We start from the raw sequence: 16,140 nt of genomic DNA, 5'->3' as shown, positions 1-16,140 counted from the left end.
CTTTTCTCTAGAATGCTGGTACGTGCATCATCAACCACTGTTTGATTGACCGACACGTCCCCTCATAGACTTTTACACCTGGACCAGAGATGCCGGCCTCGTCCTCAAGGGCGTCGTAGACAGCTTCACCAGCTCCTACGACAGCACCTTGCAGGGCCACATCCAGGAGTACGTCATCTCTCAGGCCAAGCTCCAGGGTGTCTCCAACCCTTCCGGCTCCCTCTCTGGTGGCTCCGGTCTCGGTGAGCCCAAGTTCAACGTTGACCTGACTCAGTTTACTGGCTCTTGGGGTATGTCATCTCCCCTCCTCCAGCCCTACACACACACACACACACACACACACATACGCACACACGCACACATACACATACGCACACACATGTATGGATATGTTACGCATCCTCGAAATCCAAAACTGACAGAGTACAAAAGGTCGCCCCCAGCACGATGGTCCTGCCCTCCGGGCCATTGCCCTGGTCTCCTACGCCAAGTGGCTCATCGACAATGGCTACGAGTCCACCGCCAGCGAGGTCGTCTGGCCCGTAGCCCGCAACGATCTCGAATACGTTGCTCAGTACTGGTAGGTCATTCCATCCCCTCTCCTCTTCGGCAATGTCGTGCCTTGTCTGACGGCGACAAAACTATAGGAACAACACCGGTTTCGACCTGTGGGAGGAGGTCAACGGCAGCTCCTTCTTCACCACGGCCAGTCAGTGGAGGGGTATGTCCCATGTATATCCCCCCGGAAGTGAAGACATACATGACGGCTAACCATCTCTCAACCATTCTTCTACGTAGCCCTTGTCGAGGGTGCCTCTCTGGCTTCGACCCTTGGCCAGACCACCGCCAGCTCCAAGTACTCCAGCATTGCCCCGCAGATCCTCTGCTTCCTCCAGACCTTCTGGATTCCCGAGCAGGGATACGTTGACGCCAACAGTAAGTCTTCGCACGAACCCTGCATACGAATATCCTCCATCACCCCCCGGGGACAGACCGTCCTCTGACACGAAACAGTCAACGTCAACGACGGCCGCACAGGAAAGGACACCAACACGGTCCTGGCCTCGATCCACACCTTCGACCCCGCCCTAGGCTGCGACTCGACCTCCTTCCAGCCCTGCAGCGACCGGGCCCTGTCCAACCTCCGGCTGGTGGTCAGCTCGTTCCGCGGCTACGCCATCAACAGCGGCATCGCCACCGGCCAGGCCATCGCCGTGGGCCGCTACTCCGAGGACGTCTACTACGACGGCAACCCGTGGTACCTCAACACCCTGTCCGTGGCCGAGCAGCTGTACGACGCCGTGTACGTGTGGAAGGCCCAGGGCTACATCACCGTGACGTCGCTGTCGCTCCCCTTCTTCCAGGACCTAGCCCCCTCCACCGCCGCGGGCACATACCTGTCCGGCTCCACCACCTTCGACGGCCTCGTCGACGCCGTCTCCACCTACGCCGACGGCTTCGTCGAGGTCGTCTCCACCTACGCCGGTACCGACGGCGCCCTGGCCGAGCAGTACTCCAAGAGCGACGGCACCCCCACCTCCGCAGAGCACCTCACCTGGTCCTACTCCGCCTTCCTGACCGCCGTCGCCCGCCGCGCGGGAACTGTGCCCCCCTCCTGGGCCAGCCAGCCCGACATCGTCCTGCCCGCGTCGTGCCAAAAGTCCACCGCCGTCGGATCATACACCTCCGCCACGGTCACCACCTTCCCCGGAAGCCTGACCGCCACCGGCACTGCCACTGGTACCACCGCCGGCACTGCCACCACCACCGCCACCACCGCCACTTCTACCAAGGCCACCTCCACCTCGTGCGTCCAGGCTACCGCCGTCGCCGTCACCTTCACCGTCAAGGCCGCGACCCAGTACGGCCAGACCGTCAAGATCTCCGGAAACTCTGCCGAGCTCGGTAGCTGGGACACTTCCAAGGCCGTCGCCCTCAGCGCCTCCGACTACACCGCCTCCAACCCTGTCTGGAAGGGGACCGTCAACCTCCTGCCCGGGGAGTCGCTCCAGTACAAGTACATCAACGTCGCCTCGAACGGTGCGGTCACCTGGGAGACTGGCGCGAACCGCGCCTACACCGTTGCCACCGGTTGCTCATCGACTGCTTCTCAGAGCGATACGTGGCGCCCGTAGATTGCTTCTTTGAGGGGAAGGGGATAGGTATGAAGGGATAGTCTAGTTGCTATTGTTGATGTTCATGGCATACGAGACACCAATCATACCATTGGTATTGACGTCCCAAAGGCCAAAAGAAATTCTACTCCATTCACTCCAATAATAACAAGAGAACGTAATAAGCATGAAGAGGAAAGTGGAAAGAACAAAGTTGAGTATCTACATGCTAATTTGTGTTGTGATTCCCGTGTGATGTCAAAAACCAAAAAAAAAAAAAAAAAAAAAAAAAAAAAAAAAGAGGACAAAGATGAACATATGAGGGTTAGGTCAAGAAAGAGAGGTAAACAAAAGCAACAATAACAACAACAACATTTAGGCAAACTCATCATCATCATCATCGACGGGGTCGACACCACCACTAGGGGCGAAATCATCGTCACCGGCGCCAATCGTATTCTTGACTCGGACGAGCAGCGTCGTCTTCCATTTGTCGAGCTTGCTGATCTGGTCAAACTTGAAGAGGTTGTCGGTGAATTGGTCTTCTTTGCGAGCCTCGATGGCGGCGCATAGGTCGGTGAGGAGGGCGAACTCGCGCTGGGCGCCAAAGGTAGGGTCCATCTCGCGGTAGTGCTCGAGGGCACGCTGGGCGGCCACCAGGTCGCCATTGGCAAGGTGGCAGATGCCAGCCTTGAAGAAGTATTCCTTCACGCTGTACTTCATCAGGTTGTTGTTGATGGAAACCTCAGCCACCTTTTCGTAGTTGCCGATGGCCTTGTAGTAGTCACCCTCTAGGGCGGCGACGTCGGCGACCTTGAGCCAGAGCTTGTTGGCAAGGCTGTTGTGCACGAGTCAGAGAGGATCAATCCAAAGCTTTGTGGGGTAATTATGTGATCGGGAATAAGAAGAAGCAGAAGAGTAGGAGAAAGATGAAGAAGAGAAGGAAAGAAAGAAACCTACGCTGTAGCATTGTCACCTTCGTACCAGCTAGCAGCTGCTTCGTAGGCGTCGATGGCACTCTTGGTGTCGCCCAGGTCCTGCTCGTAGATCTCACCAATGGCCTCCTTGTGGCCGGCAGCGCGGCGGAAGTTCCCCTTTGCGCAGTAACGCTCGATGGCGTAGTCGACGCAACGGATAGCCTTTTGCGGCTCCTCCTTGCGGTAAGCCTTGAAGGCATCTACAAGGACGTTGGCGGCATCGTCGGGCTCGTTGAGGTTCTTGTTGTAAATGTCGGCGGCCCTTTCGAAAGCTTGACCAGCCGCGGAGTCTGAACAGTAGAGAGAAGAAAGGTCAGTTTTTTTTATATTAAACGCATTTACCTGCCTGTAGTGTAGATGTGGATATAATGGGGGGGGGGGGGGGGGGGAGAGGAGGGGTTCGTGAGAGAGAGAAAGAGAGGTTCGTGATGTATCGTTTTTTTGTCTTGTCTCTTTACCTTTTGGAGCAGGGCGCGAGGATCCTGCGACATGACGGGCAGAGTAGCGATGGAGAAGGTCAAGTCTGGTGAATGGTTACGATGAGGGTATCGAGAAGGAACAAGAAGGTCGTTCGTTCGTCGTCGGTTGGGTTGAGCGGTTGATGTGGGGGAGGGAAGCTCTCACTGTCTCAGGCTGACGAAGGGTGCAAGGCGTTATGACGCCAACTACGCTGACCCACTTATCCCCCCCCCCCCCCAGTGCTACGCGCAGGGTAACCGGGGATTAGATCAACGGGGTTTTTTTTTCTGCTGCCATCCCTCTCCTTCTTTCTATCCCAACCGTCGACCATCTTCTCTACTGCTTCTCTCCTGATCCCCAAAGTCTGAATTCTAACATTTACACTGCAATGTCTCTCTGCACCAGCTGCCGTCGTCTGGCCGTCGTCCCGGGGAGATGGCGCCTTCTCCGCTCCATGTCCTCTTCTAGCTCAACACCCATCACACCACGTCACATGCTCTCCCGACCAACATGGTCCGTCCGATCGCTCATACCCGAATCCTCCTCCAACAGTCAGAAGGATGAGATCATCACGCCCTCTAAGCTGCACCATCTCCTCCGACTGTGCGCCCTGCCGCTCCCAAAGTCCCCATCCGACGAGCAGGCCATGATCTCGACGCTCCAGAGCCAGCTGCACTTTGTCCGGTCCGTTCAGCGCGTCGACACCACGGGCGTGGAACCCCTGCGCGCCGTGCGCGATGAGACGGACCAGGCCACGCGCGAGGCCACTGTCGACATGGACAGGCTGGGGGCCCTGCTGGAAGACGAGGTGCGCGTGGGGCACTACCAGCGGCCCAGGCGGCGGGTCGTCGACACGCGGGGGAAGAGGAATGAGGCGGAGGATTGGGATGCACTGTCTACGGCTTCGAGGCGGGCCGGGAGGTTCTTCGTCGTCCAGAGTAGGAACAAGGGAGAGGAGGCACCGTAAGGGAGGAGGAGGACATTCAATATTTGTATGGCAAGTATGTAATAGTAGTGATAATACCATGATACCCCCTCGTCGTAAAGTCGTGCGAGTCTTCGTCTCGTAATATGGCGCGGCCTGCCATCAAGGCAACAAAGGAAGGGAAAGAAAGAGAAGGATAGACCTGCTAGTCAAAGGACCATTTCTACTTGCCCACCCCCCCGGTCGGCTCTTTCGGTTTCGGTTTGGGCACCTTCTCATACGCGTTCGGACTCGGCGCCCTGTTCTGCTTGGGCGGCTTCTTCTTCCCGTGGCTATGTCCGCCGCAGGCGTCATCATTCCCTTTCCCTTTACCCTTGCCGTGGTGATGAGGTTCCTGGTGGTGGTCGTCTCCGGAGGAAGAATCGTCGTCGGACGAGGACGACGACTCGTCGCTCGATTCATCAACTGGTTTTGGCCGATGGTATATGCAGCAGACTGTTTCGGTGCGATCACACATATTGTCAGCTCCCCATCATCTCCCCTCATCCATGCCATAGTGGGGGGTGTGTGTGTATACCTTTGGAACTCTTGCGTCCTAGCCCTTCATTGTCCACCACATCCTCTGCCCACCTTACCGAGTGGTCGTTGGAGGGCCTGGCCCCGCGGAGGCGAAGGACTCTCGACTGCTGCTGCTGCTGCTGCTGCTGCTGCTGCTGCCCTGGTTGGTCTTCATTCTGATGCTCTGTCGTCGTCTGTGTGCCTCGGGCTTGGTCGGGCCGCTCTCCTCGTCGTTGCGACATGGTCGGGCCGGCTGTGTGGATTGCTTGACCGTGGCAGATAGTGTCGGGGGTGACGATGACGAAAGAAGCGAGAGAACAAGTGCGTTTTCGAGGGGGAATGAAAGCGTTGTTTATCGTGGCTGCGGTGGTTTGTCATGGGAGAAACGACAGTTCTTCTCGCATCCGTTCGGGAGGCAGAGAATAATACTGTCGTAAATAATCGCCCGTCTACCCGTCAGTTTTCGCCCCTCCCAGCTATAAATGGATTAGCTTCAAGCTGCCGAAACCCCCATACTTTAGGTGCTCGTGACATCAGCAGCAGCAGCAGCAGACAGTAGATCACCATCGCCATCGCCATCGTCGTCGTCGTCGTCATCACTGTTGAAGATATAATCTTTCGCTGCTAGAAGTGGTTTGGTCTTAGTTTTCAAGTAAATATCGTTACAGTCGTTTTAGGGTGTAATAGTAAATAGGTAGCTAATGTTACAAATGTTCGATTTTCTATCATGTGCTCCAATGCAACGCCCAAGGTAAATGCACCCTTTCTCTCTCGGTCATATACATGTAATATGATACAGTTTTGATGATGATGATGATGATGAGAGAGAGTACCTAATTCTCAAGCCGCTCTCTTCTCCATCTTCTCCATCTTCTTCTGCCCTCTCATACTCTTTCTCGGGCGACTCCTCTTGTGCTCCGGCTTGACGAGCGGCTTGTTATTCAGCCATCCCTCAATCGGCATGCGAGAGCCCACGAAACGACCCTCAGGTGAAAAGACGTCGACGGCCGGCCAGTCAGGCTCGCCCAGCTGCTCATCGATGTTGTGCTGCGGCTTCGGCTTCGGCTCCCGCCTCGCTGGGAGGGGGGCAGCACCGCTTGCATCGCGACGCTGGCTCGCCATGGCAGCAAACGGGTCCTTCTCCTCCTCCTCGTTTTCTTCTTCAACTTCCCGAGGGGGAGGAAGGCTTGAAGACGATCTCCGCTGCAGGTCCTTGGCGCGGACCTGCGCTACAACCTCGACGTATCCCACCCCCTCGATGAGGATGTCGACAGACAAGACGCGAAAGGGCAGGTTCTCTACCTTCAAGCCGACGGCTGCCTTCCTCGTCAGCGGACCGGCACGACCCTTGGTGACGTCGTATTTGAGCTGGAAGGTCCCCGCATGGAGCATCCTGTCGCCGATCCCGGGAAGGGACAAGTTTTCCACGCCGGACGACACGCGCGTCTGGTTCTGGAAGTCGATGGCCTTGACCGTGCTGGTGACGTGCTCGTCGAGTGGGGTGAAGTTGTACACGAGGAAGGTGACGTCGGGGGTGCGGGGGGTGATGCGGATCAGCCCGCCGCCGAGGAGGAGCGAGTGCGTCGAGGTAAAGGACAGCTGCTCCGGGACGATGCGGCTCTTCATGACGAGAGACTTCCTGTGCTCCGGCTTGACGAACAGCTCCAAGTCGCTGCGGGCCAGGCCAGGGAGATCGACCAGCTCGCCCTTCTTGTTGCCGAAAGGGATGCGGATGGGCGACGCAGTGGTGCCCGGGAGGTCGGATACCATGGGCATGTCGGGATACTGCCGGGCCGGCTGGAGCGGAGGCAGCAGGCTGGAGACATAGAGTTCGTCTGCGTCGTCCCCGTACGCTTCATTCGCCGGGGGTGGCAGGAGCTGCTCCTCACGGGGGTACACGGAGACGCCGTGTTCGCCATCCCTCCTGGCCGCCGGCGCGGGCAAGCTCATCCTGCCTTTGGGGTAGATGGCTTCAAACAGCTGGCTCTTGCCGACATTGACCTTGCCGACCATCCACCCGGCACCGCCGCGCTTCCAGACATCCTCCTTGAGCTGGTGCGTCCACCAAGAGCGCTTGGCGCTCACGCAGCGCAAGTTCCCCAGACGAATTCGTCCGCCCAGCCGACCCAGGGCGTCGCGCATCACATCGCGCAGGTACGGCATCATGTTGTCGACCTTCTCCTTGGTGGGGCCCAGCAGGTCGCCGCGCGTGATGACGAAGCTCATCTCGATCTGGCGGTCCTTCATGTACTTGTGGGCGCGCGAGCGGCGGTTGCGCGTGCGCAGGGGGATGTCGCCCAGGAGCACGTTGAGTCGCGGGATCAGCGACATGGGGAAGTCGGCCGCGTCGATGATGTGGTAGATGTGGTTGTACCGGTGGGGGGACTCCTCAATCGTCTCGCGCAGGGACTCTACGGTGGGATGGTACATGACCACGTCGGCGCTCGCGCTCCCGTGCAGGCCGTGGTGGCTCAGGCTGTGGCAGCGCTCACACACAGGAGGCTTCCCCCCGGCTTGCTCTCCGATGACGCTGGATTCCTCGCCATCGTGCTGGCCGGGGAGTTCTCCTGCCTCAAGTCGAGACGGGTTGATGCCCAGGGCCTCGAGCTCCTCAGCGCCCAGCGTTGAGAGGGCCGTGCTGACGACATGGTCTTCCTGGCTCTTCTTCTCCTTTGCCGACAGCTGCTTCTCCGGTCGGAGCCACTTTTGCACTCGTTTACCCTTGACGTTGTAGAATCCGAGCTGCTTCTCGTCGTGTGTCTGGCTGAGGGCACCGCATCCCGCACAGGTGACGGGAAGTTTGCGACGTGGTAACGGCGCGGATACTGACTGCACCTCAGGCTCTCCAGCAGTCCCAGGGGTCGGATCGTCAACGGCTTGTTCGGTGGAGGTCGCCTCGATATGCAACCTGCGCCGTTGGGCAGGAGTCGCGGCGAGACATGTTCTGCTGGTACCGCTGCTTGCGTGAAAGGCGACGGCTGGGCATAGAAATGTAGGGGGGGCCGTGGACAAGAGAGACGGCCCCTCACGGATGCGAAGAGCTCGAGAAAGCCATCGCGCAGAAACTGCCCGGTGCATGACTCCTCCGCTGTATCCGTAGAAGAGTGCTTTGCAGGAAGAGGAGGAGAAGAAGGAAGAGTGGTTCAACCTGTCATTAAAATATATATATTATATATAAAAAAGGATCCCCAGAATGTGACGTGAAGTCGCGTATGTTGGCGTCCCCATGGGCCACTACTAGAGACTTCGATTTTGCGGCCGGATGAACCAGGCTGCCGTTCCGCCCATCCCAATGGTTGCAGGGGTCTCTCCGCCTTGGATTTTCCCGTCAAACGCAAGATCTTCCAATTCCAGCGTCGTGATCAACACAAGCAACTTCAACCAAAACTCTCACAATGAGGACATTAGGTATTCGATGGAACAAGCTGAGGAAGGTATGAATTTTTCAATTTTTTTTTTCTACATTGCTACCCCTTTTCATCCCCTCGCTTTTCATTCATATACAAAGAAAACAGTGCTGACTATTCTCTCCCATCAATAGGCCGTATGTACCATCTCCCCTTACGATGCGCTTGAACCTCGCACGAATAACTAACACTCTCCAGCTCATCAACCTCCAATGCGGGCCCGGCGCTGCTGTCCTTCCCTCCGAGGTCACTCGTATACACATGGACTTTGCCCACGCTCTGCGCAATGGCCACATGGGACCTAGGTACGCCCTACCTGCCTTTTGCCCCCCTCCCCTCCCCTCCCCTCTCCCCTTCCTCCGACGCTGACGGAGAGACGATGGCAGGAAGTTCTGGAGGGAATACCTCCCCCGTCTCAAGTATCACAACCCTTCGATCCCCATGATTGTCAACCGTCACCGACAGAACGAGACGGCCCCCAAGATGACCATCTACCTCCGCGACGGCGAAGCCTCCTCCCCGTCCGACCAGTCCACCGTGGCAGCCCAGCCCGCCTCTTCGGGCTCCGGCCTGTCCAAGGCCCAGCCCCCGGGCCCGGGGGAGCGCGTCGTCGAGATCGACATGCAGAACAAACACTCCGCCCAGATCCTCGAGTACTTCCTCGCCGAGACTCGCGCCGTGCCCCTCAAGCCCACCGAGGCTGAGCTGGCTGAGATCCAGGACCTCGAGCGCCTCAAGAAGCAGAGCGAGTACGACAGACAGTACCTTGCTGGAGTCAGGGCCGAGAAGAAGAGGGAGGCTGACATGCTGAGGCGTGCCCGCGAGGCCGGCGGCATGACCGACTAAACGACGTTTTCGGGGGAGAAGTGTTTGTCGAGTGTGGAAGGACGAACGCGACAAAAAGAAAAATTCGAAAATCTCTGTATTATATGTAATCACTGGCCTGGTGACAAAAACCGAAGGGAGTGCAGCATTTTCTGTATTAGTAGAACCACATCATATATTGGTTCATTCTTGGTTTTTGTTTGTTTTTTTGCATCACTATTCCTTTTCCCGTCCCCCTCCTTTCTTTCTACATGTGTTCTCAGTGGGGGCTGCTAGGCAAGACCAAAGCCTTCGCTGTCATATACCGCCCTCCACAGCATGCTCTCTAGCTTCTCCCTCGTCTCATACCTATGCAGAGACAGGAGGTTGAAACACGTCCTGGCGACGGGGTACCTGTCCGTCTCATCGCCGAGGCACGAGATGCGCAGCGGCGCCACGGCTGCACCGACTGACGGTATCCTGTCGCTTCCCGTGACGAACGAGAGCAGTCTCCGCTGATCGCTCGGCGAGGCTTCCCCAAATACCTCCCAGAACCAGCCCACCAGCTGCTCGCTTCCATCGTCGGGGTCGGCCGTGCCCCAGCCTTCGTAGTCGGCTGTTCTTCTGAGGCTGGCGATGTCCAGGGGTTCGTCCGACCCGCGCAGGAGGAGGTCGAGCTCATCGGGCCCGAAGAGTGCGGCCGTACGCGCCGGGGAAGCCCTGTAGAAGCCCTCTGCGAAGGCGGTGAACTGCACCTGCACTGAGTCGCGTAGGAGATAGTTCACGTAGCATTTGACGTATTCCTGCCGGTTGGCGCTGGTGACGGGCGTGTTCTCGCCGTCTGCACAGAGCGGTACGCGGACTGTAGTTCCGTCGTAATTTTCGACGTCGATGACGAAGTCTAGAGAGAAGGCCTGCTCCACATCGTCGCCCTGGTACTCCAGGAGCTGCGATAGTCCGCTGGCCAGCTGGGGCCGATACTCAGCCAGGTCGTCCAAGGAATATGCAAGGGGCTTTCCGGCGCCGGTAAAATGGTTGGCTGGGCACCAGTCAGGGGCTTCCGCTACAAGCTTGCGGAACATGAAGGGTGGTAAAGGGAGGTCCAGGACTGTCGAGTTGGCAATGGCCAGTCCCAGGGTGGCGCCGATGTTGAAGTACAGTTCCGCGTCTTCTTCGCTGGCGTAGGAGTGGTTGAAGTAGCAGTGCTGCGAGTCCTCGGCATAGAGGAATATACCTGTACGGGGGTCAAAGACCTCTTTAGTGACGAGGATGAACCACTCCTTGCGAGGACCGCCGCCGTCGATACCCTCTTCGCCGTCGAACTTGATGCGCAGAGCTCTACTCATTCCTTGGGTCGTCTCACCCCCTAGGGCTGTGCCGATCTCCGTCAGGCTGTCGTCTGCGAGGCAGTCACGTCTGACGTTGAGCGTGAGAAACCTGCCGGTACCGGACAGTATGTGACCCACGGAGGCTTGCTCCATCTGTCGGCTCACATCCTGCTTAGCCATCTGCGCCTTGGCCCATATACTCAACAGAAATGGATATTGAGACAGCGAGAAAGATTTCCCCTGGCCCCATCCGTGGAAGTCGGCGTGGACCTCGGCGTAGTCGGCCAGCGAATTATAGAAGTCGCTCACGGGGAGGAACCGGCCGCTTCGGGCGTCTGCCAGCTTGGGAACCCCTGACTTGGTACCGTAGGACTTCTTGTTGGCGTCGAAGAGCAGGCCCAAGACGTGGCATGCTGCGCGTATCTGCCAGTCATCACGGTAGCTCGTCTCCTTGGCCCCTTGACGTCTCCTCCGTGTCCCGGACGTTGGGGAGATCCCGTCTTCGAGCTCCACATCCGAGCGGCGGAACTGGAGTTCTGAGACGAGCCGGGGCATGGCCTCGGCCCCGAGGCCGCGTCTGTTGGCTTCCTGTCGCAGGAGCCTGTAGCTGAGAAACCCCGAGGCGAGATCCTTTGTCCTGGCGAAGCGCTGTGCATCGTACCTCGACCACCAGTGGATGAGTTGAAGGTTGAGGTGCTGGGGTAGGTTGTGGATAAGTCCCACGATACGCTTGATGAGGCCAGAGTGGCTTCCGGATAGCGGCCCGGACAGAGCGGGCGGATTTGCGACCTCGCTGTCACGTCGGTCTTTGAGATGCAGAATCGGGTTCTCGATAATGATGAGAAAGGCTCTCAATTCCTCTGGTTTTGAGAACCTGCCCCCCGGCTTCTTCAGGAGGCTGGTGGTGGCCTTGATGAGCGCTTCCCGCAGATGGCCCTGCGCCTGTATGACATGTCGGTATGCCGACTGCAGCTCATCCTCTGTTGGACGGCGATGGCCTGCCCTTCGGGAGACCTCCTCCAAGACCACCGGCCATCTGTTGGCGGGGTATACGACTAAGTCGAACCACCTGGCAAGGTGGTCCCAGTCGATCATCGGCGACTCCAAGAGAGATGATCGCTCTGCTGGCTCTGGCAAAGGCAGGTCCAGAGACTGCAAACTTGCTTCGATTTCACGAGTGTCTGTCGGGAGAGAAAAGGACGAGTTCACAGCCTCGAATGAGCTAAAGCCCGCAGTGAGGTAATCCTGCACCGGTTTGAAGGCTCCTTGAGGAGAGGTGTACGATGATTCCTCCTTAGCAAATGTATCTTCCTCGTGCAGAACCGTCTCCAGAGCCCATTTCCTTAGACAATCATCGACAAGTTCCTGGGTGCGCTCAGCAGACAGAGACCCAACTGTGCACAACCATGTCAGTAACACGCTGCATTTCGCGCTGAGGCTTCCACGGAATGTATTCTAGACAAACCAGGATACTTCCTGCCACTATGTAGAAGGTTCCATTCGCTCAGGGTAACGACTCGGTTGAGGGTGATGCAGACGCTACACTTGATGAGGCCGCTCTGGTCGGCTGTGGCGGGCCAGCTCAGGAGGGTGCCGCAGGTCATGCATGTCCCCGTGGCCAGGGGTCCGTTGGCCGGGAGTCTTGCCGGTCTTTTCCTTGGAGGAACCATGACGGCTGCATTTCTTATCTCAGGTTTTAGTAATACGATGATGATCTCTGTCGGAGGAGAGGGGAGCGAGTGGTAGATTAGAAAGAAAAAAAAAGGAAGATGCCCTCTTGTGGCCTATACTAGGAAGAGAGAACAAAACATCTGACGGCAAATTTCATCAAACGAAAACGACACCTCAATAAATCCTGGTGGTGAACGTCTCAGGGAAAGGAAAGAACACTACAGCTTTACATTCTAATGAATTAAAATGAAAAGCAGGAAGAAAACAAGAAAAGAAGAGAAGGATGCTCGTGAGTACGAGAGTCCCGATTCTGTGGCTGATGTCTGTGGCTGTTAATACATTCTGTGGCGGTGCTATACCACCTTAACGAAGCAGACCAGGAAACAAGACCGCTCTGACAAACTAACACTAACCCTACCACCCTCCCCTGGCAGCAACTAGCGACTAACCCAACATCCCTGTATTTTACTTGACTTGACCCCTCTAAGTACTCCGTAGAGTCGTCCCGACCCCATTAGAGGGGGGGGTTCGCCTGACCCTACTAATATCATGTCAATCCCAGTCCTCTCATGCTGTCGTTGATAGTTGGCTGCTGCTATAGTTCAGTTGTGGTTTTGAACATCGCACATTGTAAATATTTTAGAATCATTTCTTCTTTAGAAATCCCCCTACACTACTCCCTACGTCAGGTGACCCTCCTTCCCCCCAATTGGGGGGGGGGGGGCGGGTTCGGGCGACCCTACCTAGAAGGGTCAACTACTAAAATATAGGGAATATAGGGGATGGATGTAGGGTCAGTTCTGTCAGAGCACTCAGACTGAAGACGGGCTTACGACCCATGCAGTCGTTCAGGGGCGTCGCCATCAGAGACGCAACCGGCTCATCAAAATGTATCCATATATCTCGTGATAGAACAGGTCCGACGGCAAGGACAGCGTATTGCCCGTCGGCATCGCGCTCGCCAGAGTAGCGTACGAGGACACATCTAGAGAGCAGTAACGTCAATCCCTAGTCAGCCGGACTAATCCCATTCTCGAAGCGTACCGAGGATAGATACGCCATCTAAATCACTCCCATCTAAGTCGTGGAGACGAGCTCCAGTGCTGCGAAGCCGCAAAAGAGCCAGAAGTAGGGATACCTAGCGACAGTCATCGTTGCCTTACCTGGTCTTGATGGGAGGGAGGGTATAAGTGAGAAGAGGTCGTATGTGATAATAAGTGGTGAAAATTCGGTTTATATTGCTTACTATGTGAAAGCAGGGGAAAATAAAAAATTGTGGAAAAAAAAACATACAACAGCGGGTATTCGCTGGTCGTCACCGACCCAACTACTAATCCACCGCTCAGCGGCTTGACTCTGGGGGAGCGGACGGGACCCCGTATTTTCCACTGGCTATGGTCGTATGTGATAATAAGTGGTGAAAATTCGGTTTATATTGCTTACTATGTGAAAGCAGGGGAAAATAAAAAATTGTGGAAAAAAAAACATACAACAGCGGGTATTCGCTGGTCGTCACCGACCCAACTACTAATCCACCGCTCAGCGGCTTGACTCTGGGGGAGCGGACGGGACCCCGTATTTTCCACTGGCTGTGGTCGTATGTACTATYMRGTCATGACGTTTGACTTATAGAGGTTTTCCACGAAGGGCCGGACGACATCGATTGGTGACATCACGACGCAGAAGTATAAGGGCAATTATAGACTGGCACCGTTCCTTTTTTTTATCGAAACCTGGAGCTGTAGACCGATCAGCTTCAATGCCTGCTTTCCCCCCTTTCTCCTCATTACCCCGGATCTACGGGGAAGACTCCACCTTGATTCCCCGTTTTGGAATGTCGTGGAGACCATCGGCGGTTGTAACTCATTAACATTCTAACCGCTCTAAGCTGTCCCCCATAGGATCTGTTCCGGCCCAACAGGACACCACATGCAGTCGGTCTTCACAGTCACAGGCAACGGCAGACGGAATCCCCATCCTTATCGACGGCACTTACCAAATATTCCACCTCACCACGGCCCCCATCCACAACAATACCACCCCGCCTCGTCTGAGGTCGGGCCGGTCACGCATCGAGCCAGCCAGTCTTGTTGACTAGGCGTGGGATCCCGAGCCGGTCCTCAGACCCGGATGCTGATGGTTTCCGGACGGGACCTACCATCATTGGCGCGAACGGGAATATGAACATCTTTTACACCGGATACAGCACAGTTCAGGACGGCAAGCAAGCGATCCTGCCGACCGAGTCGACGGCCCTGCAAAGATGATTAGCTTGTACGAGGAAGGCGGCAGCGGTAGCGGCCTCTCCAAGTTCGAGAGCATCGACTTCCGCGATCCATACCTCTTCTACAACGACGCGGGATCGAGGTATCGGATGCCGGTGGACACGCGGCTGCGACAGGGCCAGCACTCTGCACACGCGGCTGCATCGCCCTCCTCACATCAGCTAACCTTGACAGCTGGGCAGTGGACCCGAATCCTTTTTCACCACCCCCCCCCCCCCCCCCCCCCTCCAGCAACAACGACAACAACCTGTTTTTCCCGGAGTGCCCGGGACTCTTCACCCTCTCCTCCACCGGTAAAATGGTACCTCGTACACTCGTCGCGACTCCAGGGACCCAACCCGGGCACCGTATACCGCGTAGCCCGAGGTCCGCTCCGCATACCACGCGACGGCTCGTGCAGTAGCCTCAATGGCCGGAGACGACAGGCCGTCAGGTCGTGCCCGCGGTTTGGCAGACCAGATGAGCGCATCTACTTTGGCTGTCTGGGCGACTATGTTGACGAGCAGGGCAAGTGGCTCTGGGGTGGTAACCTGAGCACGGGGCGGGTAGTGTCAGCAGATACGGCTGGCTACCTAGACATTGCCCCAGAATTCCGCAAGGCTCTCATAGAGAGGACTCTTTTGCCTCTGCCGGAGCATGTCTTATCCTCTCTATCATCTCGCCGGGGCCCTCCGCGGAGATCGCCGTCACCAACCCTTCTGGACCTGCAGGCTGACCTCGTCATCGCCTCGTTCAACGTCCAAGAGCGCAACGCCCACTCCTTCGAGCCCGCTCCTTCGACATGGTGCTTCAGGCCGATGGCACCGACAACGGCCAGCGCCTAAGCTTCTGGCCGGCCGGGGGCAGCAACGGTGTCGCCCCTCTTCGTCGTCTCCCTGCTCACCGACTTCCCGCCACTCGACGACTTCTAGGCGGGGCCAGTATGAAATGCATCTACCTCGGCCGGTGGATGGCCCGGAGCTGGTGAGGCATGACGGCGTGCGTCCCAGACGGCAGCCATCAAGTTCCTTGTCATCCTCCGGGGCAGGTTGGTCGACATCGTTTGCAGCAGGCGGCCACTAAGCTTCAGACTACCAGACCCCGGCCCCTCAGCAGCTGAGACTAGGCGCTTCGGTTGGTTCGTCGAAGATGGTACCGTTGTACTTGGGCATGTACCTTTGCAGCTGTCTCTGCATGACCACTTCCTAGGTGAGGCAAAAAGTCATGACTAAAAGGTTTGTTCTCAAGCCGAGGAGATGGAGCGAGGTGCGGGCGTACAGTATCAATACGGTGATACGGTAAGTAGTAGTAACAGTGATAGAGACGGGAGCATGGTACAGACAAGGTGCTCGCGAGACAGCACACCTCGATCTCGGAAGTACGCGATCCCACATGCATGGTGAAAATGCTACCTCTTAGTGCAAGATTTATAGTTCGATTGAGATTGAGATTCAACATCGCCACGCCTCGACTTGTGACGTGGTTACCAGCCGTGTCTAGCACAGTGTGATTTATCGTATTAGCCACACACAACCCGCACCCATCGCCGAGGTTGTGATCTCATATCTTTAAACAAGCCAGTCAAGCGACAATGGTTTGATTCATTCATTCTGTTTCTAAAAATATCACGACA

General features: G+C 56.7%; 8 protein-coding genes across 8 annotated transcripts in view; 4 read left to right on the top strand and 4 right to left on the bottom strand.

Moving 5' to 3' along the window:
* The window catches only part of GMORB2_5526 (glucoamylase), a gene marked incomplete at both ends in the record, with an annotated part of 2,557 nt that extends 422 nt beyond the window's left edge, over positions 1 to 2,135 (top strand). Inside the window, 5 exons of the mRNA XM_035467496.1 lie at positions 69 to 290; positions 433 to 580; positions 648 to 721; positions 799 to 936; positions 1,015 to 2,135. Of these exons, the coding sequence (XP_035322462.1) occupies positions 69 to 290; positions 433 to 580; positions 648 to 721; positions 799 to 936; positions 1,015 to 2,135 (1,703 nt within the window). The remainder of the gene's footprint in view (positions 1 to 68; positions 291 to 432; positions 581 to 647; positions 722 to 798; positions 937 to 1,014) is intronic.
* A 354-nt stretch (positions 2,136 to 2,489) lies between these two features.
* Positions 2,490 to 3,379, bottom strand: GMORB2_5525 (alpha-soluble NSF attachment protein; the record flags this gene model as incomplete). The annotated part of the gene is made up of 2 exons (XM_035467495.1): positions 2,490 to 2,952; positions 3,075 to 3,379. Coding segments are annotated over 2 exons (768 nt in total), but the record flags the coding sequence as incomplete, so codon positions are not given.
* Positions 3,380 to 4,004: 625 nt separating this feature from the next.
* GMORB2_5524 (uncharacterized protein) lies at positions 4,005 to 4,517 on the top strand (the record flags this gene model as incomplete). Its single annotated transcript, XM_035467494.1, has 1 exon — positions 4,005 to 4,517. One exon carries the CDS (start codon positions 4,005 to 4,007, stop codon positions 4,515 to 4,517), a length of 513 nt encoding a protein of 170 aa, XP_035322460.1.
* A 181-nt stretch (positions 4,518 to 4,698) lies between these two features.
* Positions 4,699 to 5,392, bottom strand: GMORB2_5523 (uncharacterized protein; the record flags this gene model as incomplete). The annotated part of the gene is made up of 2 exons (XM_035467493.1): positions 4,699 to 5,000; positions 5,053 to 5,392. Coding segments are annotated over 2 exons (642 nt in total), but the record flags the coding sequence as incomplete, so codon positions are not given.
* A 481-nt stretch (positions 5,393 to 5,873) lies between these two features.
* On the bottom strand, positions 5,874 to 8,111 carry GMORB2_5522 (genetic interactor of prohibitins 3, mitochondrial; the record flags this gene model as incomplete). Its single annotated transcript, XM_035467492.1, has 1 exon — positions 5,874 to 8,111. One exon carries the CDS (start codon positions 8,109 to 8,111, stop codon positions 5,874 to 5,876), a length of 2,238 nt encoding a protein of 745 aa, XP_035322458.1.
* Positions 8,112 to 8,428: 317 nt separating this feature from the next.
* GMORB2_5521 (large subunit ribosomal protein MRP49) lies at positions 8,429 to 9,286 on the top strand (the record flags this gene model as incomplete). Its single annotated transcript, XM_035467491.1, has 3 exons — positions 8,429 to 8,467; positions 8,639 to 8,745; positions 8,827 to 9,286. 3 exons carry the CDS (start codon positions 8,429 to 8,431, stop codon positions 9,284 to 9,286), a joined length of 606 nt encoding a protein of 201 aa, XP_035322457.1.
* Positions 9,287 to 9,537: 251 nt separating this feature from the next.
* On the bottom strand, positions 9,538 to 12,242 carry GMORB2_5520 (E3 ubiquitin-protein ligase HECTD2; the record flags this gene model as incomplete). The annotated part of the gene is made up of 2 exons (XM_035467490.1): positions 9,538 to 11,966; positions 12,038 to 12,242. 2 exons carry the CDS (start codon positions 12,240 to 12,242, stop codon positions 9,538 to 9,540), a joined length of 2,634 nt encoding a protein of 877 aa, XP_035322456.1.
* A 2,264-nt stretch (positions 12,243 to 14,506) lies between these two features.
* GMORB2_5519 (beta-fructofuranosidase) lies at positions 14,507 to 15,352 on the top strand (the record flags this gene model as incomplete). Its single annotated transcript, XM_035467489.1, has 2 exons — positions 14,507 to 14,623; positions 14,858 to 15,352. 2 exons carry the CDS (start codon positions 14,507 to 14,509, stop codon positions 15,350 to 15,352), a joined length of 612 nt encoding a protein of 203 aa, XP_035322455.1.
* Between the last annotated feature and the right edge of the window lie 788 nt (positions 15,353 to 16,140).

The sequence above is a fragment of the Geosmithia morbida genome, assembly GCF_012550715.1.
Source record: "Geosmithia morbida isolate 1262 chromosome Unknown scaffold_4, whole genome shotgun sequence".
Lineage (NCBI taxonomy): Eukaryota > Fungi > Ascomycota > Sordariomycetes > Hypocreales > Bionectriaceae > Geosmithia > Geosmithia morbida.
Note: the sequence above shows the minus strand (reverse complement) of the source record. Positions and strands in the feature narration are given on the sequence as shown.